The sequence below is a fragment of the Pseudomyrmex gracilis genome, unplaced genomic scaffold, assembly GCF_002006095.1.
Source record: "Pseudomyrmex gracilis isolate BER0280 unplaced genomic scaffold, ASM200609v1 scaffold_0, whole genome shotgun sequence".
Lineage (NCBI taxonomy): Eukaryota > Metazoa > Arthropoda > Insecta > Hymenoptera > Formicidae > Pseudomyrmex > Pseudomyrmex gracilis.
In genome coordinates this window covers 1,888,557-1,912,673 of record NW_018020584.1, presented here as the reverse complement: position 1 = coordinate 1,912,673, position 24,117 = coordinate 1,888,557, and the positions used below count along the sequence as shown (strand labels likewise).

Below are 24,117 nucleotides of genomic sequence, written 5' to 3'. Positions count from 1 at the left end.
AATCACTCCGCGCCGTAACACCCGAACTCGTCCGTTTTACTCACAATCAGTTACACGCAGATTGTCGGTCATTATTTTTTTCGATTTCCTCGACGCGGGTGAAATTATCGATTAACTCTGCGGGATTCGGTACGTTTCCGCACGTAGTAGGCGATTGATTTTGCGCGCCAATCGACGATAACAAAAAAACGCGGTCTGTGGAAACTTTTCGTACCGGAAGATTTAATTAATCCCAATTGAAAAAAGTATCTTTCTTCTCATTAACATGAATCCGTATCCGGTGGTTTGAAGCATATGGTTATTTCTGTTATTTCGATCGTGGTGCGATAATATGGAACGACCGAAGTTTCGTTTTGAAAGCAAAACAAATTGTATAATAATAACAAGGAGGCAATCAAGAAATCGCGTCATGAGAGGCGCGTGTAATATATTGCGTATGTTTGGATTATATATATTGTCAGCTTAAGAGACGAGAATAAAGTAAATAAGAGTCGACGACGCGAATGTAACATCATTTTCAGAGAATATACATTTACGCGAATTACGTAAAAATGTTTTACTCCACTTATTATATCTACTTAATCTAAAATTATTCGCATTATTACGTTACGCACTGATTGACTCAGCAATAAGATTGAGAGCGAGCAAACAATTAGATGATACGACGAAACTTCCTCTTTGCCAACCTCGTGAAAGCCTAATTGCGGTATTTTCTCGCTGCCGCCCAAGTCTTGCTTTAATCAACATTCGGATTTGCTTTGCTAAAGAAAATTCCTGAATCTTGAGATCTGACACGTAATTAGATTGATGTTCGTAAAAACCGAATACAATTTTGACGTGTTTGTGGTAATTTGTTTTATGGATAAGTAATTTCGTAAGAGTCCGTGTTTGCGTGCATTGACCGTGTCGTTACGCGCAGATCCAAACATAAGACTCACCCCGAGCGAGACCTTTGAATACATCTTATCGTGGCGCGGAATCGATATCACGTTATTAATGACGTTATAAAGATAGGTATTGTTTTGTCGAACAACACCTCAATCGCGCATCATCGTGTGGGCGGTTCACATCAGTACACATTTGCAGGCACTACGCCGGTAAGTGCACTACGTGCGAGTTATAAGAATAAAAAGGCGCGTTAATCGGATGCCGCTTCAGAGAGCGCGTTCGCAAATAGATGCGTGGCGCCACGCAATTAAAGTTACATTGTCAAGCTCGTGTAACGAGTTTTCTTTTAGGAAAATCTCTCTCGACGAGCTAACACGGGAGAAAGATCACACAAACTCTCGCACTCTCGGGTAACTCGATCACATGGGAGACAACTGCGCGACGTTGTTCACTTAAATCGCCATCAATCACGCGAATAAGTAGCTGGTTCATTATTGCGTTCGAGGCTCTTAGTCCCGCTCTGTCAAGAACGCATAACACCAGGGGTGTAAACAAACCGGAGATAACAAAAAGTAATTGAACGCTTTGAGAAACGGAGAGATGGGAACTTAAAGCGGCTTGAAATAACACGCTATTTTTTCTTATCGTTGCGGAAACCTCATCGTAATACCTAACGCGTTAGAGGAAATGAACGCAGCAAAAACACTGTGCGAAACGGTGCGATTTGATCATTTACAGTTCTACGATCAAATGTATATGATAAATGTTCTAACTAAAATCGCGGTCTCAAACTCTGGAGATCAAAGAACAATTTTTCATTCATCGCTCTCGGGAGAGTTTAACTTTTATACTTTCGCGGAAAATTGTAAACCGTAGAACGTGCTGTGAAACATTCTTTTGCTCTAATGACCTCGGGCGGCGTGATACACACAAATGCATTTGCGCAAATATTTTTCGGGGAGAAGCACCTAGGTACGTGTTTTGCAAAACATCGTGCGGCTTTCGCGTTGTAACGTTTCATAAAAAAAAAAAAAAGAAAAACACATACACACACACACACACAGATAACGAGAAGTTTTTCACGCAGGCAATAAAAAGAAAAAAAAACAGTTTCTCTCGGAGAAAAAGAAGAGGCGATTAAATTACGAGGCGAGGGAACAGGCGCGCCGATATAGACTTCTGATATCGAAGTGTGCGATCGCGTATCCGATATACTTAATGCCTTTTCGTAGTAAACGTCGGAATTATTGCGAAATATAATTACAAAGAAAGTGGAATCACACGAGATGACATTAATCATGGAGAACATTCGGGCGAGATGGAAATCTTTCTCGTTTTTTTTGAGCTTGAGCCCTCGAGGTGAATCGTTATATCAGTCCGACAAAGATAATGGCGGAGGCTATTTGTTATCTACTTTTTGCTTGAGGTCGCAATCTAGACGCGCGCTTGGCTTCAAAACTTTTAATTTAGTTTTCCGCTCGATTAGTACGAGATCCGGAGACCGCGGCTTACAGAACTAGACTAGGATTTTCGCGCGAAGAAGACAGACAACTTCGTACAGAAGTCGCGCATCGCTTTGTAACACGCTCCACATCGGAAACGTAGAATAGCATATTATACGAAACAAATCGCAAACAGTTCGCTTAACGACGACGACGACGCAACGCGAACACGAAGAAACGCAATCTCGAATCGAAGCAAATCGGAAGAGAAAGGGGAATAGTGTAAGAAATTTATTGCGTCTTGTACTGCGATAGACAGAAGATGACAAAGTGTAATCGTCATCGCTTGTTGTACAAGAAATGTTTCTTTGGACTCGCTCCTGAATCAATGCATCTATTTTGCTGATAATACACGCAGCTGACTTTAATTCGCTTAATTGAAATGCAATGGCCTCTCCGAATCTCCCGCATATTGAATTTCCTGCGTATATAATCTACGTCTCGTATGACGATTACCGGTCGCGTTTTCTAATTACTTTCCTCGTCCACGGATCCCGCATATTCAAATATCGTTTATAATAAAGTTTGATTAAAGCAAGGGGGACCTACACAAGCGCGCGTTTAACATTACATTGTACACAGAAACTTATAACGCGCTGGAGAAATGTCAAATTAGCGGTACATATGTTTGTTGTGACCGCCGGCAAATTAAATCCGTCAATTCCACACACACATACGCACACACGAACACATTTGCACAAAACCAGTTGATATTGTACACAGAAATGATAAATCTCACAACAAACGGAGAGCCCGCGAGGCTTAACGTTTGCGTGCGCGAGACATGTGAGTTAGAATTGACACGTGATAGCTAACTACAAATACATTATCTAATAAATTAAACGATAAAAGCTAGATAATGAATAAAAAAAAAGGAAGAGATGTTTTGATTGATTGCGGTTTTTTATTAGAACGAGAATTCACTTCTATATTGATTGCGTTATAATTTGTGTTTGTTGAAAAACTGTGCACAAGATAAGAAATAAAAGTACTCTTAAAAAAGTACTCGTAAAACAAACTAAAATTAGAATAACAAATAAAAGAAAGGGAAGCATTTAATTTGCATATTGATGTCGGATATTCTAGTGTCACAGAGATTTGTGTACGATATAAAGATTAGATTATTCGACGATCTGTAATTGACGCCCGCGACAATCGTACAAACGTTAATAAACCGATGGCAGCATTAATATCTACGTTAATCAATATCAAACGTTGACGTTCAATGATCTATAGCAAATGTTTACGATATTAATTAGAATCGTGAACGCGCAGCAGGCAACCAATACGCGAGGACAATTAATTTAGAGCGTAAATGAACGTAGATGACAGGTATCCTTGACTTGTTACGAAACGCTGACTGAGAAAGTTTTTTTTTTTTATATTATAAAAATAAAGCAATGTTTCTGAAAATATTTTTAAGTTTTTACAAAAAAAAAAAAAAAAAAAACAAGAATTCTTATTCAAACACTTTTTACGCTGTAACTTTGAATCATTTTTATATAAAACAAATTTTTATATAAATTTTTATATAAAATAGAAACCATCGTTTTTCTATAAATTATTTTTATAGAAAATATATGCAGCAACTGCGTCGGTCTCTCTGCAACAGCAAACTGTTTTTGCTCTCTGTATTGTATGTTAAGTTCTGGTAAGAACAGAAACGACGCAACATACGCGCAAGACATTTTTTCGGCGAAGGTGATAAAATTTCGTAAGTGCGTACCGCGCGAAACACTTCCCATGCAAATAAAGCAATTAGACGTACAATACGAGCAGGTAGATATATCTTCAGCGCAATAGCAAGCAATTAACGAAACTTACGAGCACTACCCACGAGCGTGGCCTGAAATTCCGTTCTACATTCGTTTTTTTTTTTTTTTTTTATTATAGGTATGCGAATTTAACTAGACATATTGTACGTATTTAACTATTAAAGAAAACGAGTCTTTATTAAGCGGATAGTGGTGTGCTTGTAAAGCAGCGATGTTATCACTGTTACACACATATTTCACGTAATTTTTCATTATCATAATAAACCAAAAGCAAAACTTACGCATCAAAAATTGTCTGGAACGTTGCGTCAATACAAGTGCGAATAGTGGCCGCAATTTTATTAATTAAAAAACGTTGCGTAGATGCGTTTGATGTAATGAACTGGGAGAAGGCACGCGTTCGCGTTCGCACGCGCAACATGTACATTATCGTTTTCTTTCTTCCTTATTCATTTTTGTTTCGACGATTCTCGAAAGTGAGTGAGCGGGGGGAGACATTGAGGGATCCTGTCACTTTTCAAATTAGCTGCCGCCGACGGAATTTCTACGCAATTTCCAGAACTCCATGGCGAGATGGCCATCGCGAGATTATTCGAATAATAATCGCTTATGTATAATGGAACCAGCCAGCACAAAGCGAAGTCGGAAGCGGAGTCGTCCTTGCACGGACGCGTAAAAAAAAAAAAAAATCGCGACATTCCGCAATTCGCAACGAGACGCTAGGCGTGGCTACGCGCGTTCTTGGAAGATCGCGGAACGAGCTCGCGCGAGCTTCTTCAAGGCGGCAAGCCGAGACAACCTCGTTTCGGCCGCGCTTTCCCACCTGCGTCATTACCACTGCGGCTTCGCTCTTTTGCCTTCGGTGTAACGTCGAGATAAAGTCGGCAACGACTGTGTACGGACTATCATCCGGCCTACCTTGGAAACGGCTTCTCATCGAGACGAATCGCATGAAGCAGATCTAATCGCAATACAGGCGCAATCAACGCCCACGCATCTCGCCGCATTGATCATTATTAGGAATCACCGAGTCCGACCGGTGGTCTAGGTGTGAGACAATTATATTTCGCGCGATAGCACACTAAAAACTTTTCTCTTAACTTCAGATCTCTTTGAACAGAAATATCTAGAAATTATACATATCGAATTAAACAGTGAGATTTAATTAGTTATTCAAATTCAAAAAATAAAAAAAACTTTTCTAGTTTTACGTGTAAAGTGTCTTTTTTTTATAAAATTTTTTAATAAAATTACTTTCAATTCGCGACTAATAAATATTTCGTCAAGACAAAACGTAACTCGCTGTTGATCAGAAATGTTACGTATATAATTCGTCGATTCTTCGTTCTCTGACGTACACAACATGCACAGCCGAGACTTTCAGCCACGGAAGCGGAGTCTGTCTCCGTCTAGATGTGAGATAAGCCACATAATGAGGCTGAGATGCTGCGCGATTGCGGAGCCCTGTTTTGAGACGTGGGAACAAGAACGTGTAAACACGTGGATCGTAGTGACTCGTTCTATTTTTTTTTTTTTTTATCCTTCTCTCTCTCTCTCTCTATTGCTCCCATAGCCCCGAGTCACCTCAGCGTCGTCGTCTTACTCACGACGGTGACTCTACCGCGCCGCTAATCGACCCTTGCACAAGCGGTAATATCAGGGCGTGTGGAGTTGTTCCGGCGTGGGATAAAATTGCCCTGCGGCGCAATTAAAACCGCGACGCGCGACGCGGTCATTCTCGACGAGAGATTACCAACCTAAATGACGTCTAATGTATTTTCGATACACGTCGCGATTAATAAATTAATAAATAATAACAACGTTTGCACAATAACGCGACCGGGGAATTACACAGCGTTTTTCCGAATTAGCATTGTCATTTTTATCTCTCTTTTTTTTCTATCTCTTTTTTTTGGATTATCTCAGTTCTGTAAATTCATATCGGGGTGTCTCTTCTTTATTCGCGTTATTACACGAAGTGATCGCGATTATCGCGATCGTGTTACGATTATAACGTCCGATTCGGGAATTGGTTCTCTCTCTCCCTTTCTCTTTCTTTCTTTCTTTTTTTTTCTCTCTCTCTCTCTCTCTCTAAAAATATACACGTACGTATCACGACCGATGTTTATCGCACTCGTCACGACCGCGCGCGAATCGATTTCGCCGGCGTGTGCGCTCCAGTTTTTGATCCGCACGGAATAATAAAAGACACGCGTATATCAGGAAGATCCAAGCGGGAAGAAAAACGTCCGGACTTCTTGACGTCTTACGACACGGTTATTCAACCGCGGTGAGAGGTTTCACTCTCGTTTGCTGTTGAATGGCCGCGTTGACGAAAACCGTCCAAAGGAACGCCAGTTATTCTGCGTTCGTTTGTTATGCTCATACATATAGTATACATCGGGTTCTACTGTTCCAGAATAACAAGCGCATCCGTCGTCGGCGCGCGTCGACGACGATGCGTTATCGACGACGAGCGCGAACTCATCCTGAAAAACATGTCAGAACACTTTTGCCTTCAATTTCTCGTGCCGTAATACACGACATTTCCTCTCGCAACAAAATATGCTGTGTAACGTTGCCATAAATATTCCGCCGCCGGCAGCGTGCCATTGAATGACGATGATCGGCACATCGCGCGTCGGTGAAAACCGCGCGAGTTGTGTTGCTGAATCATTTTGTTAGTTAAATAAACCAAATTCTATATTAACCGCAAACGCGCGAAGCGGTTTCCACGTGACACCGCAAACTGCCTCGTTAGATGACCGAGAGTTACGTAATGACGCAATTAATTGGAGGCAGCGAACACGAGAGGAGTGTGTCTGAAGCTTTGATATATCTTCCTCGTTTAAAATCGCATAAATTTGTTTACTACGAGGGGAGAGAAAAAAGAAAGAAAGAGAGAGAGAGAGAGAGAGAGAGAGAAAGAGAGAGAGAAGTAGGAATCATTTTGCGTCGCAGAAAGTTCGTATCGTTCGCAACCATGTTCCATTCAAACCACCGCGTGACTCCATTCAAGCCACTGCCATTGTCTGCAAATTCCGGAGTGCGGTTAAATCCACTACCACGGATGTCGTGTATCAGGACAATTAACCGATCGCCATCTCTTACATTAAACTTATCATTTTATACCATTAGCAGCTTCCATTGTATCGCCTCGTGCTTAACCACGTGGAAAATATCGCGACGCTCCAATGTCATACGTTATCGGATACATGTAAATCATTGCGTGTTGCGCGTATGTAAGCATCGCGGGTTTGCGTTGCGTTTCGCGTTGCGAGGCAAATTAATCGATTCCAAGAAATAGTTACATCTACGTTCGCGCGCCTCGCGAAGATGATGCCTTCGCGGCTGTTAAATTGATTTTGAACGAAGTTTGTTATATATTTTTTTCATCATTTAAGTTTTGGTTTTTATCGCGTAAAAATACACATCCGAGTATATGAAATCTTCTTTTTGCAATACACCGCTGTATGATTCGTGACATTTACAGTCGACCATGATGGGAGACATCCTGGACAAGGCGTTTTATACTTCTGTGTTTTATTGCGATAAATGTCCATCTGGTTACGTTGAGAATGAGCAGTTTCGTCGAGATTACGTGTGCTCTAAGAGAACTATAAGGACCCCGGGCAGGAAGGTTGTTATGTGAAAGCCCTGGTATATAACTGCAAGGATGCCAATAAAATCGCGACGTCAGTGGGTGGATAATGGGTGGTCTCGTGGGAGGGAGAAGGAAATAGCGATATCCTTGGACGACAGGACGCAAAAAAAAAAAAAAACGGCACGCGGCAGGCATCGAATTAGGTAGCGTCGTCGTGGCCGAAAGCAGCAGCCTCTTAAACCGCCGGGATAATATGGACGTTACCTCTCGGGGTGTGCCAAGGATACGCCGAGACATTTCTTCCCCACGTTTCGCGCCGCGTTTCCCACACGATTGTATTGAAATGCGCCTCGTAAACAATACGTTGCGTCACACGGCGTCGCGCACGCGGGGCCACGCCGCGAATTGACACAGGCGTGACAGCAGGAGAGCAAGAGAAAAGGACGGCGCGAGAGACATCGAGAGAGAGTAACGAGTCCAGGGTTTTGTACACAAAGCCCGCCAAGTCAAACGGAAGTCCCGCTCGGATTGGCCACATGTGGAGATTAGCGTCGCGCGTTCTCTACTCGCCGCCGCGTCTGAATAATTAAAGTGAATAATACCTAACTGCGCGATACGTGACCAATTAGTCGATGACTCGACGGATAAGAAAGTACTAAATTCTCATGTTTGTTGGCGGTCGAACTGACGATGAGAACTAATCCGACCGAGTCTGAGATTTATTTCGGTCTCGTTATCTGTCGCGGCCAGTTGTCGCCCCTCTTTCTTTGCTCTGTCTTAATTAAGATGACATTTTGATACGTAAGACGCAAAGAAGAATAAGACGATCAGTTGATAAAAATATAAATTTGATGAATTCTGTTTTTCTTTCTTTATGCAAACACACCTGAAAATGTCTATTTTTTCCAGCTGTGGATCGTAATACGCATTCTTATTATGTATATTGTATATATACATAGTATGCACTGCTCCGCATTACATCATCAAGCGTATCTGCCGCCGACCCTCTTTCACATTACGGTCACGAATGAACCTCTCACGACTTCACGGTTATTAGAATCGTAAGACGGATTGTGGTTCTCTTCCATGTTGCGGAATGGAACGTTAGAGAGACTTGTTCGATGACAAAATAGACTCGTTGAATAATGGACGATCCTTTCATCGAAAATACGACGACGCGTGTATTCGTGTCTTGCGCTATATCGCATGACGTTGCGTGACGATGCTTCATTTTTCTGGATTTTTTTTTGGTTTTTTTTTTTTTTTTAGACAAAAGAATTTGGTGAGAGCAACGAGATAATCACGCGAGAGTGACATTTGTTCAGATTTTCTGCAGCGGATTATTTGCAAACACGAACGCCGATCTAATATACTACACGCGTTTTGATGCAACGAACTGTTAAATATATCGTTACCGCGAGATGTAGACACAATGTATGTATGTAACGTTTAACGAAAAATCATTAGAAAAAAAGTGACAAAATACGTAACACTGATACGTAATTTTTTCTTGTTTGAAAACTTCAACATTTAAAAAATGTAAAAATGTTATGTATGTTGCGTAATCCTTCCGCCTGTTCGTGGGAAATTTTCAGCTTAAAAAATCGCGGACATCCACGAACTGCGTAGTGAGAAAATTATTTTATCAGATAAACAAACATAATTCATACGCGCACGTGTGATTGAGTTAAAATTGTAACGCAAGCTTTGCGTGTTTAAATGGCAGCGATGGTTGTTTCGCTCCGGCGAAAACCTCTGAATAGCGCTGCAATCTAAATGCAATTTTAATTGGTCCTCGAACATGACTAACTTGACAGAAACTCATCAATATAATGCATACACACCGGTTTAAACGCAATTATAAAATTGCTACGTGTTGCGGACAGAATTATCCAGCATTAACGGAGAGAGTAATTTCCTCTTCAAACGCAAATCTCGCTGAAAAGTAGGCGCGTTTTGCGCGAGCGAGCAGACAATGTCGTTAACTACTTAGTTAGACGATGAGAAAGGAACATCGTGCCCCTGTTATTCTTGCCATTATGATCCTTATGACAAGCGTATTGTTACGTGTCACCCGCAGTGTTACGCCCTATTTTGTCCAAAGTAAAGTTGTCCACGAAGGACACGCAATTACGTAATTATTCTTCACCTTCGATTAACGAGCGGATGCTGACACATATCGCACGACAAGCGGATTGATATCGTCGACGCACCATCGTTATTTTCTTCGACGCTACTTTTTGCGAAATTAATTGAAAAACAACCAGTTTTGTTAATCGCATGACGATATTTGTTTACTCACATAAATATAAACAAATATATATATATATATATATATTGATAAAACTATTAATTAGATATTAAAATATGTGTCTTAAGTTTCTTTTCTATTTCTTCATCAAATTCGTGATCTTTAAACTGCTCGAAGAAATTTCCTCGTCGTAAAAAAAAAAAAAAGAGAGCGCACCTCTTACCATTGCACTCCACACACAGACACGGTTTCACTTATCTCTCAAGTAGTATAAACCGCGCGCAAAGTAAACCGCTTAGACTAAATTATCTATAAAAACATGCGACGATCCTTGGAGCCGTCATCGAGCCATTGTCGTTGTCACTGCGTCCTCTCAAAAAAAAAAAAAAAAAAAAAAGAGATTCGAGAGTAGACGACCGAACTTAATTCAGCGTGGCACCAGATTCCCTTATGAAACCACCACGTTGCCACAGTCGTAGCCAAGTAATAAGCAACTGCGTAAGAAACGGGCTGGCTCGGAACGTCGAAAGAAAGCGGCAATATCTCGATGGTTAACGAAATCGTCCGCGGAAGCGAGCAGTCCTCTATTATATTATGCCTTCAGCAGACAATGTCATTGGGTGAAAAAGAAGCGCGCTTCTATTAGCTCCATTATATTAGAGCCGTCTTATTAAATTTCTTTCTAAAATATATAGCGCGCGCGATTCGACGCCTCGCGAGTTGCGAAATATTTGCGAGCGTGACGAGCGACTTCGCGCAGATTACGTAGATGATCCTGTCTGCGTGTTGAACGGCAAGCGGATCGGATAACACGGACCATTTTGGACAAACATAACAACTGTTCGTCTTAACCAAAGGAAGTGAAATATTTTATTCTGTTTTTGCTTACGGTGTTTTTTTTTTAAATGTCAAAACAAACTTGATATTGTATCGCAAAAAAAAGATTCTATTAGAACAAAAAAAAAAACAAAAAAAAAACTAATACATTACGAATCTTTCAAATGATCGATCAAACTTATTAAATAACGATCGCGCGCGCAATCAGCACAAGAGCGTGCGCTTGTGTGCGTTTTATCATAAAGCAATCGATTTCAACATGTCGCACGAAAATAATGGTCACGCAATCAAGGAGAAACATTGAACGTAGAAGTAAGTTGTCTTGCGTAAAATGCGCGACAAAAGAATTTGGGCTAATTGTATAAGATCGAAAAAGGTTTTGTCTCGTCGCTCGCGATCTTGATCCAGATAAATCGTGCGGCTAATCGCTCGGGCGGAACCGACCTTTTTTTTTTTTTTTTAACAGCGCCTGACTCTCGGATCGTGCTTCGCGGAACGACGATGATGTGTAGGTACGCTTCACGCGCGAAAGAAATAAGCATTGCGCGTTCGCGAAGACAAACGGTCTTTGTCGGTAATTGCATAAGCGAAGAATGGAAGAACAGAAGCTGCACCACCGCGCCTCTGTCGAACGTATAGTTGACATCTTCGAGAATTCAGTTCCTTGTACACGTAATAAGAACATTCGCGTATTGCCAAACGCTGTAAACCATTTCTCGCTTTGCGATCGAGAGAAAAAAAAAACGAGATACAAAATTCGAAACGAACAGCGCGAATTTATTTTTGTTTCGATATGAGAACACGCGCGAGATTTACGTCTTTTTATTTTGCCTTATGTGTAACGAGCGCGTCGTGTCAATTTAAACTCGTATTTCGTTTTCACACACGCAATGTAACATAAGTATTTCGGAATATGATTTACGTCTTGCTTACATCTGTTAGATTACATCACGTGAAATTTTTCGCCTCGTTTTCGTAATCGAGAGAGACAGAAAGAGAGAGAGTGAGAGAGAAAGAGAGACACGTGTTCCGCGCGCTCAAGTCAGGTGGCAAGACGTTTTTTCGTAATCTCTCTTCTTTTCGCCTCCGTTCAGGAAGTTCCGCAATGCGTAGGCCGTTTTAATCCGGCGGCCGAAACGGAATTCGGCGTAAACTCCGCGCAATTATTTACGCGCGCTCGTTTTGTTCGCGCTTCGCGAAGAAAAATGCATGAACGATTTCACGCGTTTAAAAAAAAGGGAATGATATTAATTAAGTTGCGAGCGCGAAGTGAGAGCAGGTAAGAGTTATGCGAAAATGCAATGGCGTAATATTTGGCGCGCTTACAAGCAATGATGCGCAAGCAAATCGATTTAGACCTTACACGTTGTACTTTGCGAACATATAAAAATGTGTAATTGCAATGAGAAAGTATAACCAAAACAAAAAACCTTGTTATCAAGGTTATTAACAAGGTTAGTACTTGCTATAAATTTCGATCATGTCTGATAAAAATTCTCTGTGCGAAATATCTCATCACACTTTTCTCGTGTTGTAAAATTGCATCTCTTAAAACTTTTGTTTGCTCGATGTATAAACTTTTTCTCACGCTAGAATTGAAACGATAATAAAATAGCTTTACATAAAGGTGCTTTACTCGCTCGTTGATTTTTTAACTTATCTCATCGGAAAGAACAATAAATTATATTCGCAATAATTGAATTCTTATAATAACTACATCAAATCAAATAATTACTTTTAATGATTGTTGTCAAAACGTTTCACGAGAACTAAAACTACGTCTGATCAAATTTGCGATAAGAATCAGAAGAATCATTTAATTCGCTCGCGAATTTCCTTTCGATCGACTCGCCCTTTCGAAAGTTTACATGTTCCGTCTCTTCCGCGGCTCCGGAAATTCATCAGAGTGAATTATGTCTGTGTAATCCTCACACGCGCGTACTCGCGACGCAAATAACTCAAGAAATAATGTTTATCCGCCAGCAGTTTACCTTCTATCCTTTCAACATAATCGGCTTTGACGGCCGAATCAATCCTCTGCATCTTTTACGACTAACTAGCGGGATTCGCACGAGTGACGTCCATGAGCGTAAACCTGGTGCGATCCTAGTGTTCCATTCACCCGTTCAATTTATCCAGGATCAATAAATATATATATATATATATATATTCGTAACCTTTGCAACGACTCTGTTGTTCGACCTTCCGTCCTCACGATCGGGCGTGACGACGACGACGACGGAGTTCGAACGTGTCTTTTGGGATTTTCGCACGAGTGCGCGCCACCGCGGAGGTGAGCACGTGGAGGAGCGGTATTTTCTCACAACAAAAAGAAATAGAAGGGAGAGGACAGGGTAGCGCACACCTAGATGACGACGGATTCTTAGAGTGGTGGCATAAGTGGAGGCCGGAGAGCTTTTGCCCGGAACGGAGCCATCCGCGTTGAGGTGGGAGATGAATATAAACCCATCGTCTGGGAATAACGCTATCAGTGAGTTCGCGCTCGACGGTCCCGCATTTACGGTAAACGTGGTGTGAGCGGAAACGTGGAAACACACATCATGCAGAAGGTACAGAAAAAGAGAGTGTGTGAGAGAGAAAGAGAAAGAGAGAGAGAAAGAGAGAGAGAGAGAAAGAGGAAAAGAGAGAGAAGACCAGGTGTGAAATACGTGTACGAGTGTTGTATGATCGAGAAGTGGCTGGTTGGGTTTGTTGGTTGCGGCGCGAGTGTGTACGTGCATTGTTTGCACGTTTTGTCGGACCGTGTTCGAAACTCGCTTCCGGCGCCGCGTTTATCATTTGAATGGATCTCCCTTATCTCTCTTTCTCTCTCTCTCTCTCTCTCTCTCTCTCTCCCGCCTATCGGGGAGCCTGTTGCAATATCAGCGTCGAACGTTACGCGGAACAAACGGATAGAATCTGCGCTTTCCCGCCGAGAAAACGGAAGATGTAGCTCCCCGATTTATTTCTCACCCAGCCGAGTGAATTGATATAGAAGAGAGTTCGTGATCGCTTTTCTTTTTTGCACTCGTTTTTTTAATATCGAAAAAGGAACTTATCGGTTGAAACAAATATTGTTTTATTGTCAATTTTTATTTTTTACATGTCGAGAGATCAAACATTTTCATTGGCTTTTCCCGATTCGGATGTCATCATTATAGAGACAAAACAATTTGTTCCAATAATCAAACGTCATGAAAGTTGTCACGCGTACGTCAAATTGTATACAAATTTTATTTTAAATCAAAGTAAAATAAGTTTTTGTGTTTGTTCGCAATCTTTATTGTTCACTTCAGAATTTCCGAATTCGCGCGCATCTGTTACGCCTCAGGCGCCAATATTTCTTGCCGAGGGTGTAATAGAACCTTTTACCCGATATATCATTTTCATCGCGGCACGGGAATCACGAAGCGAGGAAATCTTAACCACTTCCGCGACGTTGTATTGACTTGTGCGATCTATCGTACGACCGCGTGTAAGAAGGTCGGCGTGAAAGTGAAAAAGGACGGCGTTACTCGCCGACAGGACTTCCGTCCCGATCAAGGCGTAACGAAACATCGAAACACGAGAAGCGCGTCTCTCCGGAAACTTTCCCAATACATCAGTCTCTCGATGACTCTTCTCATCGCGGCGTCGATCATGATCTCGCATCGATGGGTGACTAATGAAAATTGCCCGCGGTGACAGAAAACGAAATCGCTTTCTTCTACGTTTTTCGCATCTGTCGGACATTTATATGCAAAATATAGGCGCGCACGTGTGTAACTAACTATTCGCCGAGAAAAAAAAAATATTCAGAAAGTTGTTTTTTTTTTTTTTTTTTTAACGGGAAGAAAAAAAAAAAAAAAAAAAAAAAATTTTTTTTTTTTTTTTTTTTTAACGGGAAGAAAAAAAAAAAAAAAAGACGAAATATCCTTGACACGACTTCGCGTATTCGTTAACGATCTCGCTTTCTCACAGAGATTTACGATCGCGGATTGTGTGCTTTTCAGACGGTAGCTTTCCTCTGCGCCGCGTTGTTTGCGTGCGCCAACGCGGTTGTTCTCAGCGGCTACAACAGCGGCCATGGCCTGTCGTCGCCCTACAGCGATTACGGCGATCTCGACGAGTACGTAGGATCCACTGAATACAAAGTTCTGCCGACGGTCGCGGTCCCGGTGCACTCGGTGTCCGCATCGCCGTTGCACTTGGATGCATCGCACGGACTGCACGGCTACAACCACCACCACACCGACGAGGATCACGATTACTATGTGAGTCGCGATATTTTGTTTTCAAGCACTTTTTAAGAGCGTAAAATCTGTTCCAGAGAAGTTAGAGAAACAAACTAGAACATTTTTTTAATTTCTTAAAAAAATTGTTTAATACATACTTTAAAGAAAAATTTGTGTTTTCTCTCACAACTTAATGTTTTCTACCATTTTATCTTGCTTCTTTGTCCAGCGACGTTTATATCATATTAGATTTTGAAATGTCCCTTAAAATATTCTAAGTCGCCACGCGACGCCGATCGTGTGTTTTTATGAGCGGAAAGATGTTACCAAACCGTCTGAACCGCATATGTTAATTTAGATTCCCGTCACATCAAACAGCGAAGAGTGGCGACGGTGCTTCCTCCGTTTTTTCGCCGTATCTTATTTGTCGCCTCTCTTTCCGCGACGCTCATTGTTGTCGCTTTCTCGCGTTGTTAATTGTCACCAGAACCGACGCTGCGAGTATAACGTCACACAACAGGAAAACATCGCGCGCCGCTATGTACAAGATGATTGCATACGATAACGCGTCTCGCGTTACGTACGTATATAAGTACACAAAAAATCAAATGAGAGAGAAAAAAGTTGGAAAAAAAACGAGACCTCGTATAAATTAATTAAAGATATGTCAAGATATTTTTTTTACCGATCCGAAATTTGCGGTCCTCTGTTTCACGTGGGATTAATATGCACGTTCACGCAAAATCCTACATTTGCCGCGGCAGATAGCCGCGTAAGGGCAGAATGCAAAATAATAAATCTGCAGCTCACCGACTAACATGAGCCTGTGATGTGCATATTAAATAGTTAAAGTGTGTCGCAAGCATGTGCGCGGATAATCTCGCCAACTCATTGCAAACTCGGGTTATAATAACGTCAACGCGATTTATGTCTGTTATTCTGTGTCGTGTTCTTGCAGTCGCATCCGAGATACACTTTCAATTATGGCGTGCACGACCCCCACACCGGCGATGTGAAGACGCAGCACGAGGTGCGTGACGGCGACGTCGTTCACGGTTCGTACAGCGTGAACGAGCCCGACGGAAGCGTGCGTATCGTCGAATACACGGCGGATGATCACAACGGGTTCAACGCCGTCGTGAAGAAAGTCGGACCGGCGATACATCCGGTTCCGAAGCCGGTCCCGATCGTCAAATACGTCTCGCCGGCGCATTACAACAGCTACGACTACGAGAAGCACTACTAGGACCTCAGCCATTTTGTGTAAATAGCATCGAAAATCGAGCGCTTCGTTCAAAGGGCATTAATCGATCTGCTAGTCGATGTGACAAAGTATATTTGTTTTTTTTTTTTTAATTTTATGTGACGTTTGATATCGATTTCAATAAACTGCAATGTGTGAAGGTACGTTTCGTCATTATCACATTGTATCAAAGTATTGATTTTGTTTCCTAATATGTATAAAACCTCTGATCTTATTTTTCTATAAATTGAAATAAAAAGTATTTTCATTCTTATTGTTAATTTCGATGTATTATTGCGCTGACGCCCTATTTCGAAGCGCTTGATTGCACCTGACAGCAGCGCGCGAGAATCGATTACTTCCACAGACAGATTACAGAAGTAGTCCTTTTAATTTATTTTACACTCTATTAAATGAATGAATCGCGAAAATCGTACAAAGGTGCCTCGTGTATTTCCTTAAAAAAAAAAAAAAGAGCAACCACTTCGACAGAATTGGAATTTCGTTGAAACTGCGCATGTCGGAGCTATCGATTTATATCTCATACAGCGTGTGACTGCGGCGTAATAACATAAATTTCGAGAGAACATTGAGAATTGCCCCAATTTTTATTCCAGCAAGTAGCGTGTATGTGCCGTGAATTGAAAAACGATTACGAAAACGGTATATGCAAATATGAGACCTGCCGTCTCTCTCGTAAAAAGTGTCACGGTGATCTAACTGTTTGAGAATTCTTGCGATCCTTGTGCAATAGACGCGCGTACATGTAGTTTTACAAATTGAAAGCCTCAGTTACGGAGAGACGAAAAAAAAAAGTTTATCGCGATAAATTAAATTGGAAGAAAGCGGGAAGAGAAAATTGCACGTGTATTTAGAAACGATCGAATCGAGTTAACGGATTGTATTGTAAGAAAAGTAGATATTAAGGTTTTTGTACCCACGTGTGCATAAATAAAATTGTGTGAAAAAGAATTGACAACATGACAAATAATAATAATTACGTCGTTATAAAAAACTGATTTTGTATAAAAACAACATCGAAAAACATAAATGATGAAGTATTATTGTTTCGTGTCTTTTATTTTGTTGACATACAATGTATAATGCAGAATATCGCGAAGATAACGTCTTCTCACGAATATTGAGTTTCCAAGCTAAATCGACGTCATTCACCTATTCAACGAAGAGGAAGTTGACGATAACGAAATAACATATGATCTCTCAAAGAAGTTTCATTGAACTGCCGAGCAGTTCTCTGATTTCTCCCACTGATTAATGTTACAATGCATCATTGTAGTTCCGAAGAAAACAAATAGTCGTTAGAATTTCAGAACAATTCAGAGACATGAAATTCTATTATCAACTTAGCGTTTAATTTTTAGTTAAAAGCTGAAAAAAAATTTCGCACGCTTAAATGTGCTCGCAATATCTTTTTTATGAAAATTCTTTTACAATCGATCAGTAGAATTTTAACAAACTCTTCTCTTGCAGTGTATTAAGAAAATCGCATTCTACAACACGGGATAAAAAATATCGTAAATTAAAAATATTTTAAATAATTTAATAATCGATCATTTTTTTACATTTTTTTAGATTGTTTAAAATTTTGCACTATTTTCCAGATTAAATTATTAGCCAAATGCTTAATTATCGGTTTATTGATTCAAACATTAAAAAATATGCAAACAAGTCGCGCTTTAATTAAAATATCTGATATTGTTATAATTGAGTTGTAATTGTAACGAAGCAATATATATATGTATACGTATATATGTAGAAAACTTTCAGTTTTTAGATACAACTGCGAATGTTTCGCGATGCGTACAAACGCGCATTGTGCGCTCATTCTTTAATTAACGAATCGCACTCTCTTAAATCGCCCTACGCGCGCAAACGAGTTATTCAACTCAGCTTGATAATCATCTTGACACGTCGGTGATTTTGCTGACAAAAAGAACACACGTAGTATTGTAATTAACAATACACACATCAACAAAATGAGAACGCGGTTCCCAATTTGCGGTATAATAACGCGTTCAATTTCTTCCTCAATGCCGCTTGGTCGTAGCACTTGAACTTGCGCGCGGTGCCAAGACCATGAAATTCTCCGCTTTTCACTTATTTCATTTTTGCACAACAATGCGGCAGCGTAATCCGATTTTCACATTCAATTAATTAATTAACATACACTTTTGGCTGGTTCATGTGTAAGCAAACAGAGAAATCGAAGTTTTTGTCGACCGGCTTTTTCGAGCGGATGTTAATCTCATCAGGAAGTCCGATGTAAGAAAATTGCGCGCATTGTAAGTGTAACAATAAAACATTGCTTGTACAATGTTTTATTGTTACACTTACAAGTTACACGAAGAAAGAGAAACGTTGAAAACTGCGAGGATAAAAATAGCAAGAAATATAAGCGCAACTTACCGCCGCCTCCTTGTAAATCTTATGAGCGATGATGCTCGTGCTCTCGAATATGTCCTTGCCGGGACCGGAGGCGAAACACATTTCATTTTTTCCGGGACATGTGTACTGATCGGAGCAGTTTTTACCGGTGAACTCACACTTCGGACCACGTATGTTCGGCGAGACGTCGCCCAGATTGGTCGAGGCAAAAGCCGCCACGAACGAGCCCTGGTTCACAAGAGGAAAGATTTAATTTTTTATTCTCTTTTGTCAACGCGAATATTATATTTATCTTAAATTTACGTTACTCACACTATTAAGAGTTTCTTAAATTCTATTAATTTTCGTAACACACCGTTTTAAATACATATAAAATTTTCAAGAAAATTCCAATATAAAATATTGAAAGTTAAAGCAAACCGTGGAAAGATAAAACGCGCCGTTGTCATAAATAGAGTTTAGAGTTTCATTGAACCGCACAATGGGGTGCAGTTTATTTTCAGTAAACAATACAATAAACTTGTGTTAATCATTAATTATTCGAAGACAAGATCTCTTACGTTTATAGAAGCAAAAGGCGTTTCGCATTTTGCTTCCGTGTAACGAGATCAACGTGTAATCACGTTTTAATCCGTTTTTACGAAGTAGACCGCATTAGCTCGCATTAGCTATTTCACAGTCTGCAGTCAAGAATTACGAACTGTATTATTAACCACTGATATACGATGACCGCTGGTTCTGATATAACTGCACACGTTGTTATCGCAATGCGGCAGTTAGGAATTAATAGTGTTGTGCGGTAAAAAAAAAAAAAAGGCGGTTATGTGCAGCAATATTACCATGTTGTTGTGAAACGGAAAGGCCAAATGGATTTAGCTCGAAAGGGAAAAAGAGATAATGACGAGCGGGCACACGCGATCTTCTGTGCACGTCCAGAACACAGAAGGACAGGCGCTCTCGTGAAACCGTCTGCACGCGATGTGCAACATTTGAGGTAATTTATTTAAATGTGGAAACCCTCGTGCGCTTAATTTCCACAATTGTTGCCTCTGGAGATGCGACGGATTTATTTAATCTCTTCTCTTCATTGTGTATCTGACATCGCACGCCGTACCCTCAAATATAGAAACAGAGCGCCGCGTATTTGTCGCTGCTTGTATTATTTCTGTGGGATGTAATAATTTAACGAGACCACACACACACACACACACACATTCGTATTTAGCGAAATACCTACCTTGCCAACTAAGGCATCTTTGTTCATCATTTTCTCGAAGAGAATCGAGGCGTAGCCCACATTGTCGCTGGACACCAAGTGATTTGTATTGTTCATGCTGGTGGGATGCACGGCAAACCAATTTATAGCGCCCAGAGGTTTATCGTCGGCTCCGATAAATTGCATCTGCGTCAGTGTCTTGTCCACATCGTGTTCGTATCTGAAATTAAGAAAAAAAAAGCATATTAAAGGCATATTAAAAGCATATCGAGCGCGTTTTGTTTGTCACAAATGAGAATCATTGAAACAAAGTTGTTTGTTTTCTTTTCAAATTGTCGAAAAGTCAAATTATAAAGGTCAATTATAAAGCGATTTCTGTTCACACTGAATAAACGCGCCGTCCACATGTTGGGATTTCCGAGAACATGTATAATGGTGGTTGCACGGAGGAGGAGGTAGGAGAGGGAAATGCTTGTGAACACGTCGACATATGTGTCTTACACTGTGTAACAGGAAATGGTGAACACGTTGTCCCGTATATATTCCGAGAATTAATGGATTTTCCGTGAATATTCGGTATGTATGCACATGCGCGCCGCAATCTCCTTAATAAGCAATTACACGCTCGATTGTTCGTCTTATTTGAGAACATGATGATTTATTGTCTTCTTCCCACACTCTCCTCTCTCTCTCCCTTTTTCACAAGATATATTTCTAATAAACATTGTTGCTAAATAATAACATTGAAAAAAAAAAAAACTGATATGTTTTATCATCACGTACTTATCTCTTTCTGATTGCGGATTGTTGTAATAGGCTTGCGGACTTCTATTGATATTGGCGTCTAAAACTTGACCGTGAGCGATAAAGATTCTTCCTGGGACGACGGCGTTGTGGGCACGTACGATGCTCTGCGGTATCAAAAATGCATATCGGTTCGTTAACGGCAATTATTTCGACATCGCTCGCGATATAATTTCATATTTGCACGTTAAACTTACATTTGTTATACCGTTAACGATGGCATCGAATGATTCTCTGACGAAGCCGAATGTGGTTAAATCAAACAGTATGTCGAGCATGAAACCACCCGGACTCGAGTGTGTGTGAGTGCCACTAATCATCACGTTCCTCTCCGTATACAAATCGCCAAATTGGGATTGCAATTTGCGCAGTACCTGCAATCACAAGAACGTTGATTAAGATGTCGTAATGCTAACACTAGTTTGTAACCAAATTCGCGTATCTTATTGTACGCATTTATGTCAACACTTGTGTTGAAATTTGATCGCATTAGCAATCCTCAACGATAATTAAATGTCTATGTGTTGCGACAAGAGAGAAACAGATGGTGCGCATAATTGAGAAAATGAATATACGTTACCTCTTGTCGAATGTCGTGGCCTACCATCGCACTGTCCACACTGACGAACACGAATCTCTCCTCGCCATCGTCAATAATAAAAGCCCTGGAAAACGTGCGGAGATGAATACCGTTTCCTTTCTGATCCATTTTCGCGTATCCCATCTAAAAGGCACAAACAGCAGTTACAAAAAGTACATTTCAAATTTCTCATTGTTTGTTTTAATTACATCGTCAATCTAATCGATGACAAAATTTTTACTAAGAATTTTCTCTGAATTCTTTCTCTCTCTGTGTATTTTAGTTGTCTTTTGTTGAAATAAATTGATTTTGCGCTTTTCGTTACTTCGCGTATCAATTTTTTTAACACACAACTTTGCTCTGATACTAACGAATACAATTTCCGCGGCGGGTCCCGTGCTGTCAGCTCTTCCCACGCCGATACTGTAGGAAGCAAATGCGGCGGGTAATAGCGACAAAAGAAGCCATAGCGCAGATATTCCACGTATTCTTGCGAGCGACGGCGTCAAAGTATCCATTCAGCTTTCTAAGCCTCTCGGCTGGCCGGACTGAAAGCAGAAAACGAAATGACAGATGCGCTCGTGTTTCACGGATATATATATCTCTCTCGAACGGATCGCCGCGGACTCGTTCAGAAACTAACTTTATTGTTTTGCGATGGGAAAGATAAACAATCGTCAATTTTTAATACGGTTTTTCTATTTGTTTGTTCTGTTTGTTATTCTTTTTTCTGTTTGCGCGAAGAGACACGTATCTATTTGCACGCGATAGAACGATGTGTCACCGCTTCGTTTGAGATAAAAACTTTGAAGGGCAGAGATTTTAAGCGTGTGAGAATCGCTCGAGACACCGTGACGGAATCTCTGTGAAGAAAGATCGCGTGTTTTATACAATTACAAAATTACAAACGCACATATATGCAGAGAACAATAGATCTCTCTAATCTTAAACATATGTATCTCTGTAATCTTATTATTATTGCGTCAAATATTTAATAGTTTTAATTTAGCGATCATCGGAGATTTATAACTCGAGACGTATATCACAGGAGATAAATCATTAGTATCAGTTAGTAATCAGAAACTGTTAATTATTACGAGATGGCTAAACATTTATAAATTTTTATGAGCGTGTTTCGTAATCGATCACTAATTTTACAACGATAAAAGTATCGATTCTTGCAGCAGTTCAAGGACGACCAGTCGCGGAATCCGCTTTCACTGAGAATTACGAGAATTTGTTGGTACAGAAAAAAAAAAAAGATTGCAAGTAAAGACTTTCACGAGCATCTTCGAGTTACGTGATTTTACCTTCGAACAATAACGCATGAGAAACGTGATGTAAATTTAGAAATTGCGTGCATGCAAAATCCAAATGCACCACGACTCTTTCTAACTTCTACGGCAAGTGAGAGAATATTGATTAGCAAACATAATAGGTGTCGACCAATGTACGCGCAGCGATTTCGCGAATGCGCAAGATAGATAAGATAATAAACTGGCAACAGCAAATCTTAGATATATATTTTACAGAATCTTACGAAGATTTACAAAATTTTCAAGAGTAGACAGCGTTAACAAGATACATTCCGCGATAGAAACGTTAAATATTCGCAAAAGAAGAAAAGTTCTAAAACGAGCGTGTGCAGAAGCAAGTGCACAATCAAATACGAGTTAACACGTTACCTGTCTTATAAAACGTGACCTTTCCCACAAAAAATAACAGTTGATTGTGTCTTAACTATTAAGATGATCGTCTTACCGCGAGCACAGCACGTGCGGCACGTCAACGTACATGCACGAGTAGGTAACCTACTGATGAAAAGGCATGTGTGCAATGTTGCTCGGTGAATGACAACACACGTAAGTGTTCGTGTACTATGCGTAAGTCGCTCGGAATTCCATACGAGTCTAACAAGTGCACCAGAAGATGTGCACTGTTGTGTACGTACTTACTACATGTACTTGAATATGTGTACTTAAATGCATGAGCACACAGGAAGTTAGCCCGTACACACGAATTGCGTGCTGCCGCGCAATTGAGATATTTGTCACCTGGAATTTCCATTGTTTTCTCGGCGTTGAATAGTCATCTGTATGCATTGGAATTTCCCAACAACTCGCGATAACAAATATATTGGTTTTTGGTTCGAGAACGTCGGCCCGTAAATCTTTCATCGTTGTGAATATTGATCGCTAGACGTGAATTTCATTTCGCAATCTATAAATCTTTACACGAAACAAAACGTTATGAGATATTTATTTTTTTATTCGACTGGAGTTGGATAGTTTTTTCAAAGCGAAAAATTAAGAAACTTTTTTATTCTCATGCTCGCACCTTGCATCTCTCGCACTTCGCTCTACATTTTACGATCGGAATTGCATTGAAGACGATACCGAGCCGAGCGATTCGGACGTTAAAGTAGTTTCTTTTTTCAGGAACTAAGGTTGATAAAATGCGACACCGTCGGGATGCGATAATGCGAAACTTAACACTATAGTACGAGCAAGAGAAGCACGTCACATTTACATCGACAGCTTGAGAAAAATGTGCGACACTCGCAAAAATGAAGACGGATAAAATGATGACATTGATGAAGAACGTTAATTAATAAAAATATCAGCGATGTGTTTTTCATGTTTACACAGTAAAAAATCGTGCGTCAAAATGTAGAACTTTTCTTGTGTTACGACGTTTTGATTATTACTTCAATGTAAAATTAACATAATACTGATATGTTATTATTTTTTTAATCTTTTCACGTGTCAAATTTATGTTAACTTCACAAATTAACATT

The 24,117-nt window shown here is 40.4% G+C and overlaps 2 protein-coding genes across 5 annotated transcripts in view; one reads left to right on the top strand and one right to left on the bottom strand.

Annotated features, from left to right (window-relative positions):
- LOC109864261 (neutral ceramidase) overlaps positions 1-24,117 on the bottom strand; it is a 37,533-nt gene that overhangs the window by 7,796 nt on the left and 5,620 nt on the right. For 3 of the 4 annotated variants that reach the window (XM_020421848.1, XM_020445312.1, XM_020421868.1), the window contains exons 2-7: positions 21,692-21,868; positions 21,321-21,464; positions 20,938-21,114; positions 20,720-20,847; positions 19,958-20,156; positions 18,742-18,948 (exon numbers count right to left, since the gene is read on the bottom strand). In XM_020421848.1, the coding sequence (XP_020277437.1) occupies positions 18,742-18,948; positions 19,958-20,156; positions 20,720-20,847; positions 20,938-21,114; positions 21,321-21,464; positions 21,692-21,838 (1,002 nt within the window). In that variant the 5' untranslated portion in view covers positions 21,839-21,868. Of the gene's footprint in view, positions 1-18,741; positions 18,949-19,957; positions 20,157-20,719; positions 20,848-20,937; positions 21,115-21,320; positions 21,465-21,691; positions 21,869-23,081; positions 23,148-24,117 lie in introns of those variants that run through there. The other variant, XM_020421858.1, reaches the window with a different exon arrangement.
- Positions 13,281-16,803, top strand: LOC109851626. The gene is made up of 3 exons (XM_020421880.1): positions 13,281-13,427; positions 14,850-15,110; positions 16,030-16,803. The coding sequence occupies exons 1-3, from the start codon at positions 13,419-13,421 to the stop codon at positions 16,315-16,317; spliced, it is 558 nt and encodes a 185-aa protein (XP_020277469.1). The 5' UTR covers positions 13,281-13,418; the 3' UTR covers positions 16,318-16,803.